The following is a 16185-nucleotide window of genomic DNA, read 5'->3' on the forward strand; positions in this document are numbered from 1 at the left end:
TGTATTGTGCAGCTTATACAAATGTGTGTACGTGTGTGTTTTCCGTGCACATGTGTGTGTCACTATATCGGGTGTCTGTGTGAGTGAGCATGAGATATTTCATAATAAATGAATAATAAGATATTGCATAAACTGAAGCATCCATGCTTTCCCTCCTCTCCCCCAGCCTACCCCTATTAATAAGCATAAGCATTGACCCCCTCCCCACCATCCTTGGAGACCCGAGTGTAGTTATTATTCCAGGATGCTTTCAGCAGCCTGACAGACCCCCCCTTCCCCCCATGACTCTTCCCATCTCCGGCCCGGGGCAGCCGTTTCCCTGCCCTGGGCCACGGTCATTAACTCGGGATTAAGCTGTGCTCTCCAGCCCGGGAGATTGAGTCCTATCTCCCCGCACTACAGCCCCGAAAGAGCTGGGGGAGGGAGTTTCAGGGGCTCTTTCCTTCTTCTGAGAGCCACTAAGCAGCTGCCCCCCTCTTCCCCAAGAGACTAGGGCTGGGTCTCAGCTGCGAGAGAGTGGGGAGCCTGGCCCCACACCCCTGGAGCTGGGTTGACAGCTGGATGTGGGCTGGGAAGGGGGGAGCATTAATTGGTTAATAGGGATCCCCCTTCCCCCTTCAGCCATCCAGGCATTGAAACCAGCTGCTCTGAGGGGTGGGAGCCAATTAGTGGAGCCGCCTCCCCTCTCCCCTTGATGATGGTGGGGTGAGGGGAGGAGGGAAGGGGTCTTGACACAGGAGGGAGGCAGCTTGGACTATCCAGAAGCCAGCCATGGCTGGAAAGGCAAATGACTGCTTTTGAAAAATACTAATACAAAATTAGGGGGTCACGGAGAGTCGGACACTAGAGAGGCAACCAAACAATACGGAGAGGAGAAAGCCCCGATATAGAAGAGGCAGGACTCCCCAATTCTGAGCTGATTCCTCCCCAATCTCAGGGCACTGCTTGCTCCCATTCCATGAGGAAACTTTTCTTTTAGCTGTAACTTCTTATTTATTATCATTTAATAAATTATTAATGATAATAGTTGCTATAGCTGCATTTATATTTCTTTTCTTATTGTTCAGTCAGGTCTTGACTCTGTGACCCCATGGATCATCTGCTATCTCTCAATATCTAAGTTTTATGTTCATTACTTCCATCTCATCCTCTGGCATCCCCTGCCATCCCCTTCTCCTTTTGCTTTCAGTCTTTTCCTACACCAGGGGCTTTTCCAATGAATTTGGTCTTCTCCTTAAGTGGGCAAAGTATTTAAGCTTAAGCTTCAGTTATTTGACTTTCCAAGGAATAACCTGAATTAAATTTCGTTATTGACTGATTTGATTTCCTTGTTGTCCAGGGACACTCAAAAGTCTCAGTTCAAAAGAGTCAATTCTGACTTCTCAGTTCTTAAAGACTTACAAAGCATTTTTATCTATTAACTCATTTGAACTTTACAATAACTTTGTCCCTATTGTATAATTAAGGAAACTGAGGCAAAGATTCAGTGGCTTGTCCAGGTTCACATTAGCTAGTGTGTGTCTAAAGCTAGTAAGTGTGTAATGCAGAATTAGAACTCAGATTTTCCTAACCACATCCAGGTGAAGACCAGAGCTATAAAAACTAAAAAAAAAACCCTAAAACCTATAAAACTAAATCTGACTCTCACTTTTCAAATATCCCATCCATTGGAGCTATATTCATGACCATGGAGAGAACAAGCCATGGACTTGGAATCAGGAAAAAAAAAAAAAGCAATGAGAGATAGGGATATGGGGAGAGTGGGAATAAGGGAAGTGATGTTAGAGAAAAATTCACGAAGGAGGTGCTTAATCAATGTTTGTTGGCTTGAATTTGTCTATAGTCCTGTAACTAAATGTTAGTAGAGCTATAATTCAGCCTTTAATTATACATGATCCTAAAGTTCTTTAGGTACTAGAAAAAAAGAAGTTTACAGGGACCCAATAACTGTCATCAAGTATTTGAAGACTTGTCACAAGGAATAAGGCTTAAACTTAATCTGCTTGGACCCGCGGAGTGGAAGGAAGGACTGGGAATGGGTAGAAGTTACAAAGCAGATATGATGTAAGGAAAACCTTGCTAATGATTTGAGCCTTCCAAAGGCAGAATGGGCAGTAGTGGGCTTCCCCTAAGTCTAGGGGTCTTCAAGCAAAGGCTGGATGGCCAGCTGGAAAGTGTGTTGCAATGGGATGCTTGTTCAGGAAAAGGATGAGTTGGCAGAGAATCTTTGAAGTTTATTAAGACTCTGAGTTTTGAGATATTATGACTTAAGTTTTAATCCTTGCTAGCTGTAGGACTTGGGGGGGGGGGGGGGCTTGATTAGTCTGATCTTCAATTTCCTCATTTGTAAGATGGAAACAGGAAATACTTATGCTATTAAGCCATAGATTGTTATAGGATTCAAGTGAGAAAAGTGCTTTTGTAATTGAAAAGTGGTTTCTTTATGTATGTGTGTATAAGCTGATGGTTATTATTGTTGTTTACATAATGATTTCATTTCTTTGGGATGAACAGGTTGGTCTCTCAGGACCACTCAAGATTGGTGATTCTATGATCCCTGACAAATGGTCAAGCAGATTCTATTGAAAATCCCCAGGGATTCTGGGGCAGCTCGTTCTACTTTTAGACAGCCTCACTTGCTAGGAAGCTGTTCTTTAGGGAGAACCAAAATCTGCTTCTCTCAGACCAGGCTAAGCTCATTTAGAGAAATGAGTTTTGGCTCCACTCCTAAGTCTCTGTGATTACTATTCCACCTTTCCAGCTTGGAATCCAGCCCAGGGCTCTCCTGCCATCTTTGGGCCTATCTTCGAGGACCAGCCTGTCAGCTCCTTATTCCCTGAGGAATCATCAGAAGAGAAGATAGCCCTGGCCTGCCGTGCCCGGGCAAGCCCTCCAGCCACATATAGGTGAGAACCCTGTCCCTGAGTTTGGGTCAGGATTAGATCCAGACAATAGGCACTTCATTCCTTAAAAACAATCCCAAAGCATGCATGAGAGTTGGTCTAAGTCCAAGTCACAGAACTCCTTGGAGACTCCTCTAGAACCAGCCTTTTCTCTGCCCCCAAAATGACCCCCGACACAGAACTAGAAACCCATCCTTTCTCTTCTCCATTATCAACAGATGGAAGATGAATGGCACCGAGATGAAGCTAGAGCAGGATCCCCACTACCAGCTGGTTGGAGGCAACCTGGTCATCATGAATCCCACCAAGACTAGGGATGCTGGTGTGTACCAGTGCCTGGCCACCAACCCGGTGGGCACCGTGGTCAGCAGAGAGGCTGTGCTCCGCTTTGGCTGTAAGTCTTGTAGGTCTAAGGGATTCAAGAAGACCTTATGCCCTCAGAAAGGTGATGAGAGCAAGGTGCTGCTTTGGGATGAGTTGTGCTCATTAGGACCCACCTCACTTCTTGGTAGAATCAGTTCTAAAGGGCGTGAAGAGAGCCAGTGAGCCCCAAAATAGCACCTTCAGGAGAATAGAACATTTGAACTTGGAATCTGAAGATCAGAGCTTAAATCTTGGCTCTGAGGCTAGAAGTGTGATCCTGAGCAAGTTGACAAACCTCTTCTAGCCTCAGTTTCCTCATCTGTAAAATGGGGATAATTATAGTACCTCACAAAGTTGTTGTGAGGATAAAATGAGATGATATATGTAAAAATATTTGCAAATCTTAAAAGTTTTATGCAAAAACTAGCTGTTATCAAATATGATTGTCTCATTGGCACTAAATATTCTTCTCTTTGAGTCTAGTCAAATTCTTCTCCCTTTTCCTCTTCTTACCTCTCCCCATCCCCACCTCCTTCCCACCCCCACTCCACTTCCATCACCTACAGGTGAGAAAACACAGAATGGGGTTCAAGTCTGAACTAGCTTCAGGCACAGGGAACATTATTCTCTCCACTAAGTGGGCAATGAGGTCAACCTATCTCCTGGAAACAGTAAAATACTGAGTCACTAACACGTTAGTGTAAATTAGTATCTTTTTCTTTGAAAAGCCTTAAAAGAGAAAAATAAAGAGGGACCAAAAATACTCAGTGTCACATAGGTGGTGACCAACCTGGGATTTCTATTCAAATCCTCTGACTCTAAATAATAGCATCTCAAATTTGGAACTCAAGATTTGTTTTTTTTAAATGAGTATTTTAAATTATTTTAACTTTATTTAATATTTATTTAAATATAAATATTTAAAATACTTCATGTGGAGAATATTTAATGAAATCAATTAATATTTGAAAATAATAAATAACAGTATTTTTTCCACTGTATCCCACAGCCTTCCATTTTAAGAGCACTGAAAAGGGCTGATTACCTGTCAGAGTCCCTGAGGCCTGGGCCACTAAAAAATGATAATGAGCCCCCTCATGTTGTCTTCTAGTTTTACAGGAATTTTCCAAGGAGGAAAGAGATCCCGTGAAAACCCATGAGGGCTGGGGGGTGATGTTGCCCTGCAACCCACCTGCCCACTATCCAGGTGAGTCATCGAGTCATTCAGGCCTGAGATAAAGAACAAAACCAGATACACTGTTGCAATCCTAGTTCACTGGCCAACATCCTTGGGAAGAGTGTATTTTAGGAGAAGGAAAGAAGTGGCAGAAGTTCAGGCGTTCCTCTTGGGAGCATATTTTAGTGCCCCATGATGTGGTAGAGAAAGCTTGATTTGAATCCTGTCACTTGCCCTTAATTTCCCTCTTTTTCTTCATCTGTAAAATGGGGACAATAGTATCTACCTCACAAATTGTTGTGAGGATCAAATAAGGCAACATATGAAAAATACATATAAATGTCAGCTGTTACAATTATCAATAACCATATCTTCTCCATAAACTGACCTTCCATATTTGGGTTCCACCATACCCTTCCATCTGTATGTCTCATTACTTCCCTCCACGAACCCTAAACTCCAGCCAAACTTGGCAACTTCCTGTATCCCCACCACTGCCATCACCATCACTATCACACCACCGCCGCCACAACTGCTGCCATTGCCACTGCCTAGCACACTAGTTTTTCACCTCTCTGCCTTTGCTCATACCACCCTCTATGCCCAAGAGTATTCTCCCATCTCTCTTTGCCTATTGATAGATCCTCTGCATGACAATCAAATGCTTCCCTCTCTGAGAAGCCTTCTTGTGATCTACTCAGTAACCTGACTTGCCCACTTAGGATTCAGAGTAGCAGGAGGTGGATAGATAAAGGTTGGGTTTAGCATCAGGATGATTAAATCACTTAACCTCTGTTTGTCTCAGTAAAATGGAGGCTAATAACAGTACCTACATGTGGGGAGTGTTGTGAGGGTCAGGAGAAATAGTATCCATAAATACCTGGCACATATTAAGCATTTAAATACATGCTTATTCCCTTCCTTTTCCTTATTTTGTATCTTTATCCAACACACATTGTGGTCTCCTACCCTGTGCCTTTGCTTCCATGTTCCTTCTGCCAGTCATGTGAGTCTTCTGAGGGCAGAGTCTGTTTCGGTTTTATATTTTGGAGACGGTAGTAAGCAACGCTGGATCTGACATCAGAGGAGCTAGGTTTCAATCCTGGTCTGTTACTTATTATGTGAAATTGGACAAGTTACTTTCCCACTCTGGTCCTTTGTTCCTTCATCTATAAAACGATCCCTAGAGTCCTTTGAAATCTAAATCTAGTAATCTATGGTTTTCAGCACCTAGAACAGCTCCAGTTGACATAGTATTTCTAAGTTAACATGCATTGAATTGTGGAATACCATCTCTCTATAAAGGACTGAGAACTCAAGAGTAATAATTAAATGAATCTTGTCCTCATATCCCCTCTCCCTTGCACAGGTGTTATATGTTGTGTGTCCAGAAAGGCCCCTTAGGTGTGTCAGGAGGTACAACTCCCTCCCTATCTCCCCACCTCAGGTCTATCGTACCGCTGGCTTCTCAATGAGTTCCCCAATTTCATCCCAACTGATGGGCGGCACTTTGTGTCCCAGACAACGGGAAACCTGTACATCGCCCGGACAAATGCCTCTGACCTGGGCAACTACTCCTGCCTGGCCACCAGCCACATGGACTTCATAACCAAGAGTGTCTTTAGCAAGTTTGCCCAACTCAACCTGGCTGCAGAAGGTCAGGCTCAGGGAACCTGGCACATGTGGGAGAAGATGGGTCGGGGGAGGGGCATGGAGAAACTACTGATCTTGGAAAGGAGACTCTCCAGAGCAGACTAATCATCCACTTGACCTGGTCTGGCCTCTGCCTGCAGCTCTCTCTTTCCTCTGCTAATACCCAGAGAGCGAGTGCCTCTTGAAACCTTTGTCATGTGTCTGACTGCCCTCTGGGGGCATTCAGAGAGTAGGTAAAGTCTCTGAATAGAGTCCTTGACTCCCTTTGGAAAGCTACCTAACTTCTCTAGGAGTTAAAGTAGGTCACCCACTCCACTCCTCCCCCCACCCTCACACAGAACAAATGAAATAATAGATGAAAAGTTCTTTGTACAGCATAAAGCTCTTTATAAACTCTAGCTGTTGTTATCATTATTGATAATGATGATAATAATAATAATAAACAACCCTTTCAGCCTGGTTTCTAAGCACTGAGATCCAAAGCTGTTGGTTCATGGGCTCATTTGCATCTCATTTGCATGGCTTCTCCCTCTAGACTCCCGTCCATCTTCACCAAGCATCAAGGCCAGATTCCCCTTGGAGACCTATGCACTGGTTGGACAGCAGGTCACCCTGGAGTGCTTTGCTTTTGGGAAGTGAGTAATGGCAAAGAGGATGGAGTTTGCTGACCAAAGCCCCCCTCCCTCCAGCCCTTAGGGTTCAGTGTAATTTCTTTATTCTTTGTATTCATCTGTGGTATACTCAATGACACCTTAGTCCCTCTGTTAGCTAGTGTCATCTTGGAAAGCTAGAGATCAGGGCCCTGAGGGACAAGAGGATATGGGACAGGAGGCAGAGGATAAGAAAAGATGCCATAAAGCAGAGTTGTGAATGGGGACTCCATGGAAGGGGAAGGGAACTGAGCATGGGTTGGAGTGTGGCAATGGAGGCAACTTTACCAATCTGCCTTGGACTAAGACTTTCGCTGTTCCATGGTCAGGACCTAGGAGAGCAGAATGGAAGGGAGGGAAATTAGATAGGCATCTGGGTCTTATTGTACCCTCCCTTCTCCTGCATCTTGTTCTCTCCTGAGCCCCAGACAGGCTCAGCATCTTTCTTCCCCTATTTCTCTAATGTAAGGGATTTCTTCTGCCAACCCAACCCTAGGTCCCAGGTTCCACATCCAGCCTTACAGGTCCTCTGAGTACAGGTGTTGGGATTTGGGTGCAAAGGGAAGGAGAAAAGGCTCTGTGCTCTAGCTCAGTCCAGCTCCTAGTCCTGGCATTCCCTCCTCTCCCACTCCCTTTCCTTCTACTAGCCCAGTCCCTCGAATCAAGTGGAGAAAACTGGACGACTCACTGCCCCCACAATGGGCCACTGCCGAGCCCACACTGCAGATTCCCAGCGTCAGCTTTGAGGATGAGGGCACCTATGAGTGTGAAGCGGAGAACACCAAAGGCCGGGACACTGCCAAAGGCCGGATCATTGTGCAGGGTAAGGGGCCAGGAGCAGACTTCTTCTTCAGGAGCCTCGGATATCTGGCTACAGTTCAGAGGCTGCTGATTGGTTCCATTCATCCCAAAGTGGTCCGTGCTCAGGGCTATGGGGTTGGGGCCATGGTTGAGACCTCCACATAAGGCTTGTCTCATCAGCTGATAGATACATCATAGAAAGGAGCTCACAAAGCATTCACAGTAGGGCTCCAAGTCAGGAAAATAACAGCATCTTTGCAGAATTGTTATAAATTGCAGTGTGTAAATAGTGCTTTGCAAGTTATTAGCTACTATATAAATGTCAGCTATTATTACAGTTATAGAGGCAGTGAGAGTCAGTGGATGGAAATGGCCTTGAAGCCAAGAAGATCCGAGTTCAAGCCCTACCCCTGACATATGCTGGTTGTTTGATCCTGGACAGGTCACTTAACTTCTCAATGTTAGTGCCTGGAATAGAGGAAGAGCTTAATAAATATGGTTAACTGATATCCTCAGTACCTGCTCAAAGCATTTCTATAAACTTACAAAATTGTTAAGTTTCAGAGGAGATACCAACCTAGAAGGACTTCCTCACCAAGGAGTTCCTTATAGCAATGAAATCATAAATCCCATCCCAATGATTACAACTGATTTTTTGTTATGGATACAACTACTAAATACCAATTCTAAAAATACCTATTTCCTCCCTTTCCCTGCAGTCTGCTTGCATTTTAATCCCTAAATATCCTTCTAGTACCCTCTGCTGTCAAGTATGGGCACTACAGCATCAAAATACCCCACAAAGCTTGCTTGCACCCACTCTCTCTGTCTCTCTCTCTGTCTCTCTTATCTTTGTCTCTTTCCCTTTCTATCTCCCCCATCTCTGTCTCTTTCTGTTTCTCTGTGTCTCTCTTTCTGTGTCTCTGTCTCTCTCCACTCCTTCTGTATCTGTCTCTGTCTCTCTATCTCTGCCTCTGTCTCTGTCTCTCTATCTGTGTGTGTGTCTATCTGTCTGTCTGTCTGTCTCTCTCTCTCCTTCTCTGTCTCTCATTCATTTCTCCCTCCCACAGCTCAGCCTGAGTGGCTCAAAGTCATCTCAGACACCGAAGCTGACATTGGCTCCAATCTGCGCTGGGGTTGTGCAGCTGCTGGCAAGCCAAGGCCCACCATTCGGTGGCTCCGGAATGGGGATCCTCTGTCCTCCCAGGTAGGATTGCTTTAGAGGTGGGTAGGTAGCTTTGCTCTGAAGAGGAGGAGATATCTTCCTGAGATACATTTAAAGCAATCCCACTTCCTGAGAGGGTTAAACCTTTTCAAAATAAGCGGTTGGAAGAAAATCAAAATTATGTCCTGCAGGCTTCAGAGTTTCCTGGCACATAGTTACTTGCCCATTCCCTCAGGCTGGCTAATGAGCATGAGCCATGAGTCATGAGCAAGTGAATGGTCAAGGAGGCCCATCCTGCAGTGTAGTGAAAAGCTGGGCATCTTGGAAATTATAGTTCTACCTCAAGTCTTTCCATTAAGTAGCTCTGTGGATCTGAATGATCCACTTTGTTTCTGTTTCTAATTTTAAACATTATACTTTGATTGATTCCATAAGAGCCTAAACTAATCAGAATGACCTAAAAATAGTGCCTGAGGTTATCTTCCAATGATTTACATATTAATGGTTTTGAAAAAAACTTTCATGAGGATCTCAGTATGTGGTCTCTTGCTCTTGTTCTTTTATGGGTATGACTATGTCCTTTTTCACTACTTTCTCTTCTCCAATCCAAACATAGAACCGTGTGGAGATTTCTGGTGGGGACCTGAAATTCTCCAAACTAGTCCTGGAAGACTCTGGCATGTACCAGTGTGTAGCAGAAAACAAGCATGGAACCATCTATGCTAGTGCTGAACTGGCAGTACAAGGTAAAAACTGCAGTCTCTCAGTCTTACCACTTCCACCTGGGGAGGAAGCACAGATTTCATGATCCAGTCAAAGTTCAATAATTTTTCTACAGTTGTACAGGCAGAATTAGAGACTAGAACTTCAGGAGATGTGATTTCACAAAATGAATTTAGACTCATTAAAGACATAGAAAAACTGATCATTTGTTAAATTTTGCCACTTCTGAGTGAAGAAATTTTATTAAAAATATATAGAGAATGAAGTAAGAATGTTTAAGAAAATAGATTTTTTTTGCTTAATAGTATTTTTTATCAATTACATGTAAATATTCATCTTTAAAAAGTTTGAGCTCCAAATTTGTCTCCTTCTATCTCTTTTTGTTCCTCTCTCTCTCCCTTCCCTCCCCTCTCCCCAAGATGGCAAGCAATCTGCTCTATGTTGTACATGTACAATCATGTTAAACTTATTTCCACATTAGTCATGTTGTAAAAGAAGACTCAGAACAAAGGGGGGAAATCATGAAAAGCAACAACAAAAAAGTGAAAACAAACACTATGTTTTGATCTGCATTCAGACTTCATAGTCCTTTCTGTGGATGTGGTCAGCATAGAAAATAGATTTCAACTGGCTTAGCAGCTGTGGAGAAAGAAGAAAATTTTCACCTCCTCTACCATATAAATCTTATTGGTTCTTACTATGCAAATGTCACTAGCATCTAAGAAGTTCTAATGTTCTAGTCTATGAGAGGACTGATCAATTGGTGTCTTTAACCTCTAAACTACTGCCCTCTAATCCGATGCTTTTTAAACTGCAATAAGGTCGCAAAAATTAAATGGGGGGGTCACAAAAAATTTAACAGTAAAAGGTATCAAATATTCTGCCAAAATTTAATTCTTTATGTAAAAAATAAATGTGCACGGGACAGCTAGGTGGTGCAGTGGATAGAGCACCAGCCCTGAAGTCAGGAGGACCTGAGTTCTAATCTGGTCTCAGACACTTAACACTTCCTAGCTGTGAGACCTTAGGCAAGTCACTTAACTCCAATTGCCTCAGCAAAAACCAAAACAAAACAAAACAAAACAAACAAAACAAACCCAAGCACATCATCTCACTAGTATACAAATTTACTTTCATCTTCAATAAATGTAAAATTTTATATATAGCAAAAATTGTTTTAAAATAAATTTCTTTATGATTAATTATCAGTAAATATTTGATTTGTATACCTATTATATATTATATAAATATATCATATAATGTATATATTTTATATGTATATTATATACATATATCCTGGATCACATAAAAATTTCATGGGTGAAAAGGGATCACAAGTGGAAAAAGTTTTTTTTTTTTTTTTTTTTTTTTTTTTGTCTTTTGCTAAATCATTTATTTAAAAAATGAGTCATTGAATTTTTTTTTATTCATTTTTCCAAATTACCCCCCCTCCCTCCCCCCGATGACAGGCAATCCCATACATTTTACATGTGTTACAATATAGTCTAGGTACAATGCATGTGTGTGAATACCATTTTCTTGTTGCACAATAAACATTAGAATCAGAAGGTACATGCAACCTGGGCAGACAGATATTAGTGCTAACAATTTACATTCACTTCCCAGTGTTCCTTCTCTGGGTGTAGCTACCTCTGTCCATCATTGATCAACTGGAAGTGAGTTGGATCTTCTTTATGTTGAAGATTTAGTGGAAAAAGTTTAAAAAAAAAAAAAAGCTCAGCTAAATTCTCATCACCTCCATAAAGTCTTCCTTGATCATCCAAGGCAACAATAATCTCTCCTTTCTTTGAAATCTCCTATAGCAATGAATAGTGACTGCATTGGACATAACAAATTTTAGAGTTTGTAAAGATCCTCTGAGAGGTCATGTGGTCCAATATGAACTTGACTGAGAAGTATTCCCAGCAAGTGTTCATTCAACTTTCACTGGAATATCTCAAGTGACAAGGAGCCTCCCAAGGCAGCACATCCCACTTGGGAGAGCCCTAGTTAAGATGTTTGTTCTTATATTAGGAAATGGATTGAATTAAATTACCTGCTCTAAGTAGTGTTACTATGGGAGTACTCACTGTTAAAATTCCTCTTTTTTTTTTTTCCAGCTTTTGCCCCTGATTTCCGTCTGAATCCAGTGAGGCGTCTGATCCCAGCTGCTCGAGGGGGAGAAGTTATCATTCCCTGTCAGCCCAGGTCAGCACCAAAGTCCATTGTGCTGTGGAGCAAAGGGACCGAAATCTTAGTCAACAGTAGTAGGTATGAGCTTCCTTGAACCGTTCCTTCTCCTCTTTCTTTACCCCAGTTCTTCTTCTCCTACTTCCTCTTCTTCCTTCTTCACACCTCCTCTTCCTTCTCTGCCTCCTTATCTCCTTAGAATGGCCAATCTCTAGCTCTCTTCATTCTTTCTCTGATGCAGAGTGACCATCACCCCAGATGGTACTTTGATCCTTCGGAACATCAGTCGGTCAGACGAAGGAAAATACACCTGCTTTGCAGAAAATTTCATGGGCAAAGCGAACAGCACTGGCATCCTTTCTGTTCGAGGTAGGGACTACAGTGAAAGTCAGGAAGGAGGAGGGTCAATCCTGCTACTGTTAACCTTAATGATTCAATTCATTTCAATAAACATTATAAGGCACCAACATAAGTTGGTACAGCTACCGTCAGGTGTCACCTCTTCATCCAGTTCTATTTCCAGTTTCTATCCTTGGTTTTATGTCTTTTTGGGGTGGTTTGGGGGCTGACCCAGGGGTTATACGTTTGATCCTGTCCCAAGTCCAAACCCTGATTTGCCAAGCTGTGTGAAGCAAGAACACCGATTCACAACCCTTCCATTGCTGGGACTGATGGCACATTCTCCTACCTTGCCCTGTCCCCAGGCTACCCCAGTAATGCAGATTAAGACATGTTCTCACTCCTTTCTGCCTGGGCATCCCCTACCCCCCACTCCCCTTGTCAGATGCCACCAAGATCACCCTGGCACCATCCAGCGCTGACATCAATCTGGGTGAGAACCTGACTCTGCAGTGCCATGCCTCTCATGACCCCACCATGGACCTCACCTTCACCTGGGCTCTAGACGGCTTCCCCATTGACTTTGATAAATCTGGTGGCCACTACCGGAGAGCCAGCTTGGTGAGTCCTAAGGCCAAGTGCCATTCTCAATGACCCCTTCCCACTACTGAGAAGACCAGGGACCAAGGAGAGGCTAACCCTTGACCGTTGTTCTCACCCCACCCTGATTGGCTAGATTTGAACCCAGGTTCTGACATCTAGTAGCTGCATGACATAGGTATGTCACCTAATTTCTGGTTTCAATTTCCTCATCTCTAAAAAAGGGTTAATAATATTTTTATTACCTCCCTCACAGGATTGTTGTGAGCTATTGAAAAGGGAGTTTCTATCCCTGATGTTCCACTGGGCACATGACAATGTTCTCTTTTGTTCTATTTTGTTTGTTTTCCTTTTGTGTTTTTCTTTTTTTCTATTTTTTTTCTCTGAAGGGATTGGGTTAAGTGACTTACTCAGGGTCACATAGATAGGCAGTGTTAAATGTCTGAGACCAGATTTGAACTCAGGTCCTCCTGACTTCAGGGCTGGTCTTCTATTCACTGTACCACCTAGCTGCCCTTTTTTTCTATTTTTAAAATAAATTTTCTTTTTAAGAAAGAAAACCATTGAACTAATAAATAAAACCAGGAGCTGATTTTATTTTTAAAAACCAAATAAATAGATAAACCATTTTTAAAAAAGAAAAGGGAGTTTCTAGTATTCTCCTTTTGTGAATGATCTCCATTCCTCTCACCCAGCCATCTCTTTAGGCTCTGCTAGTAAATGAAACACTCTGGATTCTTTGTATCAAATACAAAATCCTCCTGCTACCCAGCATGCTTTTGTATCTATTTTCTCAGTACCTGGCAACGTCAGTTCGTTTTTTAGTACCACCCTAGACTCAATAGAAACAGGAAGATCTTTCTAGCTGCTGCCATGTGCCTGCCCCGTTAGTCTAATGACTAATCAAAATACTTAAGTTTATTTTGGTTATCTGTAGTTAAGGATTTTCTGCCTCACCACCACACTGTATGCTTTTTTCCCCTTATAGAGTGAACAAGTGGAAAATAACTATATATTTTTAAGAAACTGCATTCCTAAATATTTTCCCATATATTACTTCAGTTTATCCTAGTATGGATCTCCTCATTGAGCACATGGGGAAGCTGAGTCCAGCAGAGTTTCATGAGCTTTTCCCAGGGTCACCTAAGATACTGGACTGAAAATCAAGCCACACCGGTCCTGCCTCTTAGCCCAGGACCTTCCTCCACCTTTAAACTCCATCCTCTGACCTTAATTTTTTCCCTGTCTCCCCTCTGTGCAGAAGGAAACTATTGGGGACCTGACAATCCTGAATGCCCAGCTGCGCCATGGCGGAAAGTATACATGTATGGCCCAGACTGTAGTAGACAGCACATCAGAGACTGCGACCCTTCTGGTCCGAGGTGACTGACCCTTGGATCTGGCTGTTCCTCAGAGCCATTTCCCTGCTACCATCTCCATTCCTCCCTCCACCAGTTCTTACTTGGGTCTCCTGCTGAGCCTCAAAAATAGGGTGTTTCCTACTACTTTTCCTGTGGTCCATAAAGGAGTGAAGGCTGGTTTTTCAGGGGCCACAATTTTTTTAAAAACTTACTTTGTTAAGGAGTTGAGGCTTATGGAGAAAAATTGCCTATAATCTTGTATCCTGGCTGAACATCTCTAAGTCCCTTTTTTAGGCTTTTGTTCTGGAGTATGTACCCACCACACAATACAAACACATACTATTTCCTTCTTCCTAAACACCCCTGTTAAAACATCCTAATAGGGATGACTCATCAAGGTATTGCACTTCTTCAAGACGGGCTCCTGAATCAGCCTGGGGTCTGAATCTTTAAGCCTAATCCTCTTCCAATTCCATGCCAGGTCCGCCAGGTCCTCCTGGTGGAGTGGTGGTGAGGGACATCAGCAACACCACTGTCCAACTGACTTGGAGCCGAGGCTTTGACAACCATAGCCCGATCGCCAAGTACACCCTCCAAGCCAGATCCCTGCCTGATGGGAAGTGGAAGCAGGTCCGCACCAGTAAGTATCTCTTGGGTTTCCTAATCTGAGCTAATCACACTGGAAATGGGCTTCTAAGCGCTCCATCTAGCAGCCTTTTTCCTGTTATCTTCCATCACAGCTTTCTGTATTCATCAAGTCCATTCATTCATTCATTAAACGCTTATTAACTACCTAATGTATGCAATAACTTGTAGAAGGTGTTAAGGGAGATGCAAAGATAAATAAAACACTGTTTATACTCTCAGGAACTTAGTGAAAGTAGCACTACTCCTACCTTCCTTAGCCCCTTCTGTTTCTCCTCTTCCTCCCCCTTCTTCTTTTATTCCTCCTCTCCCTTTTCCTCTTCCTTCCTTCTTTTAGCAGTTTGTGCTAAATTTTATGATAATTGTCTCTTTTTCACACGAATATTAATTTATCTGTCAGCCATCCTTCAATGATAGACTCATTACTATTCCCATTTTGCAGATTAGATGAGGTTACACTCAGGTACAGAGAGAAAAAGCTCTTTGTCCAAGTCCATAAATAACAGAAGAAAACCAAAACCTACTTTATATCTTTGAGCCTCAGTTTCCTCATTTGTAAAATGAATAGATTGGACTAGATATAATCTAAAACCTTTAGAGGTTTGGTCCTGTGATTCACCTCTAAGTTGTGTTCTCCACCCTACCATGGTGTCTACAAATAGAATGCTATGAAACTTCATAAGAAGGACCTATTTCCTCACGGAGGAAATCAAGGAAGATTTCATGAAAGAAGCAGTATTTAAATTAGGCCTTAAAGGATGAATTGAGGTTTGAAGAAATAGGTAAGAGGAAAGGAGTGTGTATCTCAAATGGGAAATTATTGTGAACTAAAATGCATATCTGGAAAGTTTCAGAGCAAACACCTAGAACTATAGACACCTAGAGCATTTATGCCAGAAGGAATCTTAGAAACCGCCTACTACAATGTCCTCCTTTTAGAGAGGAGGAAAGTGAAAACCAGAGAGGCAAAGTGAGATCCAATTTCACACAGCAAGTTAGGGGGCTGGGCAACGTAGTGGATAGAGTGTCATGTCAGACTTGGAAGACAGGAAGATCTGAATTTTGAATTCCCACTACAGTCACTAACTCTCAGATTTTCTCAGCCTCCATTTCTTCATTTGTAAAATGGAAATTATAATGGCATCTACAGGATTATTGTGAGGATCAATTCAACTGGGATGTACTGAAGCCATCTTGAATACTCACAACAGCCAACTGACAAGTTCAAGCATTTACACCCCAAAATTGGCAAATGTTTCAAATTGGGTCTCTGTTGTTTTGTCGATTATCTAGATTTAAGAAAGTGATGGATTACAAGAAGTAAAGAAAAAGTGAAGAATATAATTTCTTCTATACACACATATACACACACATATGCTTTCTTGATCTGGCAGTTGGTTGTTATATATTTTGAATCCTCTCTGATGTTCAGCTGGGCACTTGACAATGTTCTCTTTTGTTTTGCTTTATTTTGTTTTTTATTCATTTTCTGTTTTTTTTCTTACTCTACTTTTTCAAATAAAATAAATTTAATAAAGAAAAAAAGAGATGGAAAAAATGTTAACAATACAGATTAAACTTCAAGTGTGTCATAGTTAAAGTCTTTTTTGGAGAG

The 16185-nt window shown here is 42.3% G+C and overlaps 1 protein-coding gene across 2 annotated transcripts in view; it reads left to right on the forward strand.

The window, feature by feature from the left end:
* Positions 1–16185, forward strand: part of CNTN2 (contactin 2) — a 51824-nt gene that overhangs the window by 21883 nt on the left and 13756 nt on the right. For both annotated transcript variants that reach the window (XM_074308939.1, XM_074308938.1), the window contains exons 3-15: positions 2762–2906; positions 3122–3297; positions 4378–4473; positions 5891–6100; positions 6632–6731; positions 7394–7569; positions 8618–8754; positions 9329–9458; positions 11556–11706; positions 11867–11994; positions 12410–12585; positions 13826–13946; positions 14407–14565. In XM_074308939.1, coding sequence (XP_074165040.1) covers positions 2762–2906; positions 3122–3297; positions 4378–4473; positions 5891–6100; positions 6632–6731; positions 7394–7569; positions 8618–8754; positions 9329–9458; positions 11556–11706; positions 11867–11994; positions 12410–12585; positions 13826–13946; positions 14407–14565 — 1905 coding nt within the window. The remainder of the gene's footprint in view (positions 1–2761; positions 2907–3121; positions 3298–4377; positions 4474–5890; positions 6101–6631; positions 6732–7393; positions 7570–8617; positions 8755–9328; positions 9459–11555; positions 11707–11866; positions 11995–12409; positions 12586–13825; positions 13947–14406; positions 14566–16185) is intronic.

The sequence above is a fragment of the Sminthopsis crassicaudata genome, chromosome 4 (genome assembly GCF_048593235.1).
Source record: "Sminthopsis crassicaudata isolate SCR6 chromosome 4, ASM4859323v1, whole genome shotgun sequence".
NCBI classification, from domain to species: Eukaryota; Metazoa; Chordata; class Mammalia; order Dasyuromorphia; family Dasyuridae; genus Sminthopsis; species Sminthopsis crassicaudata.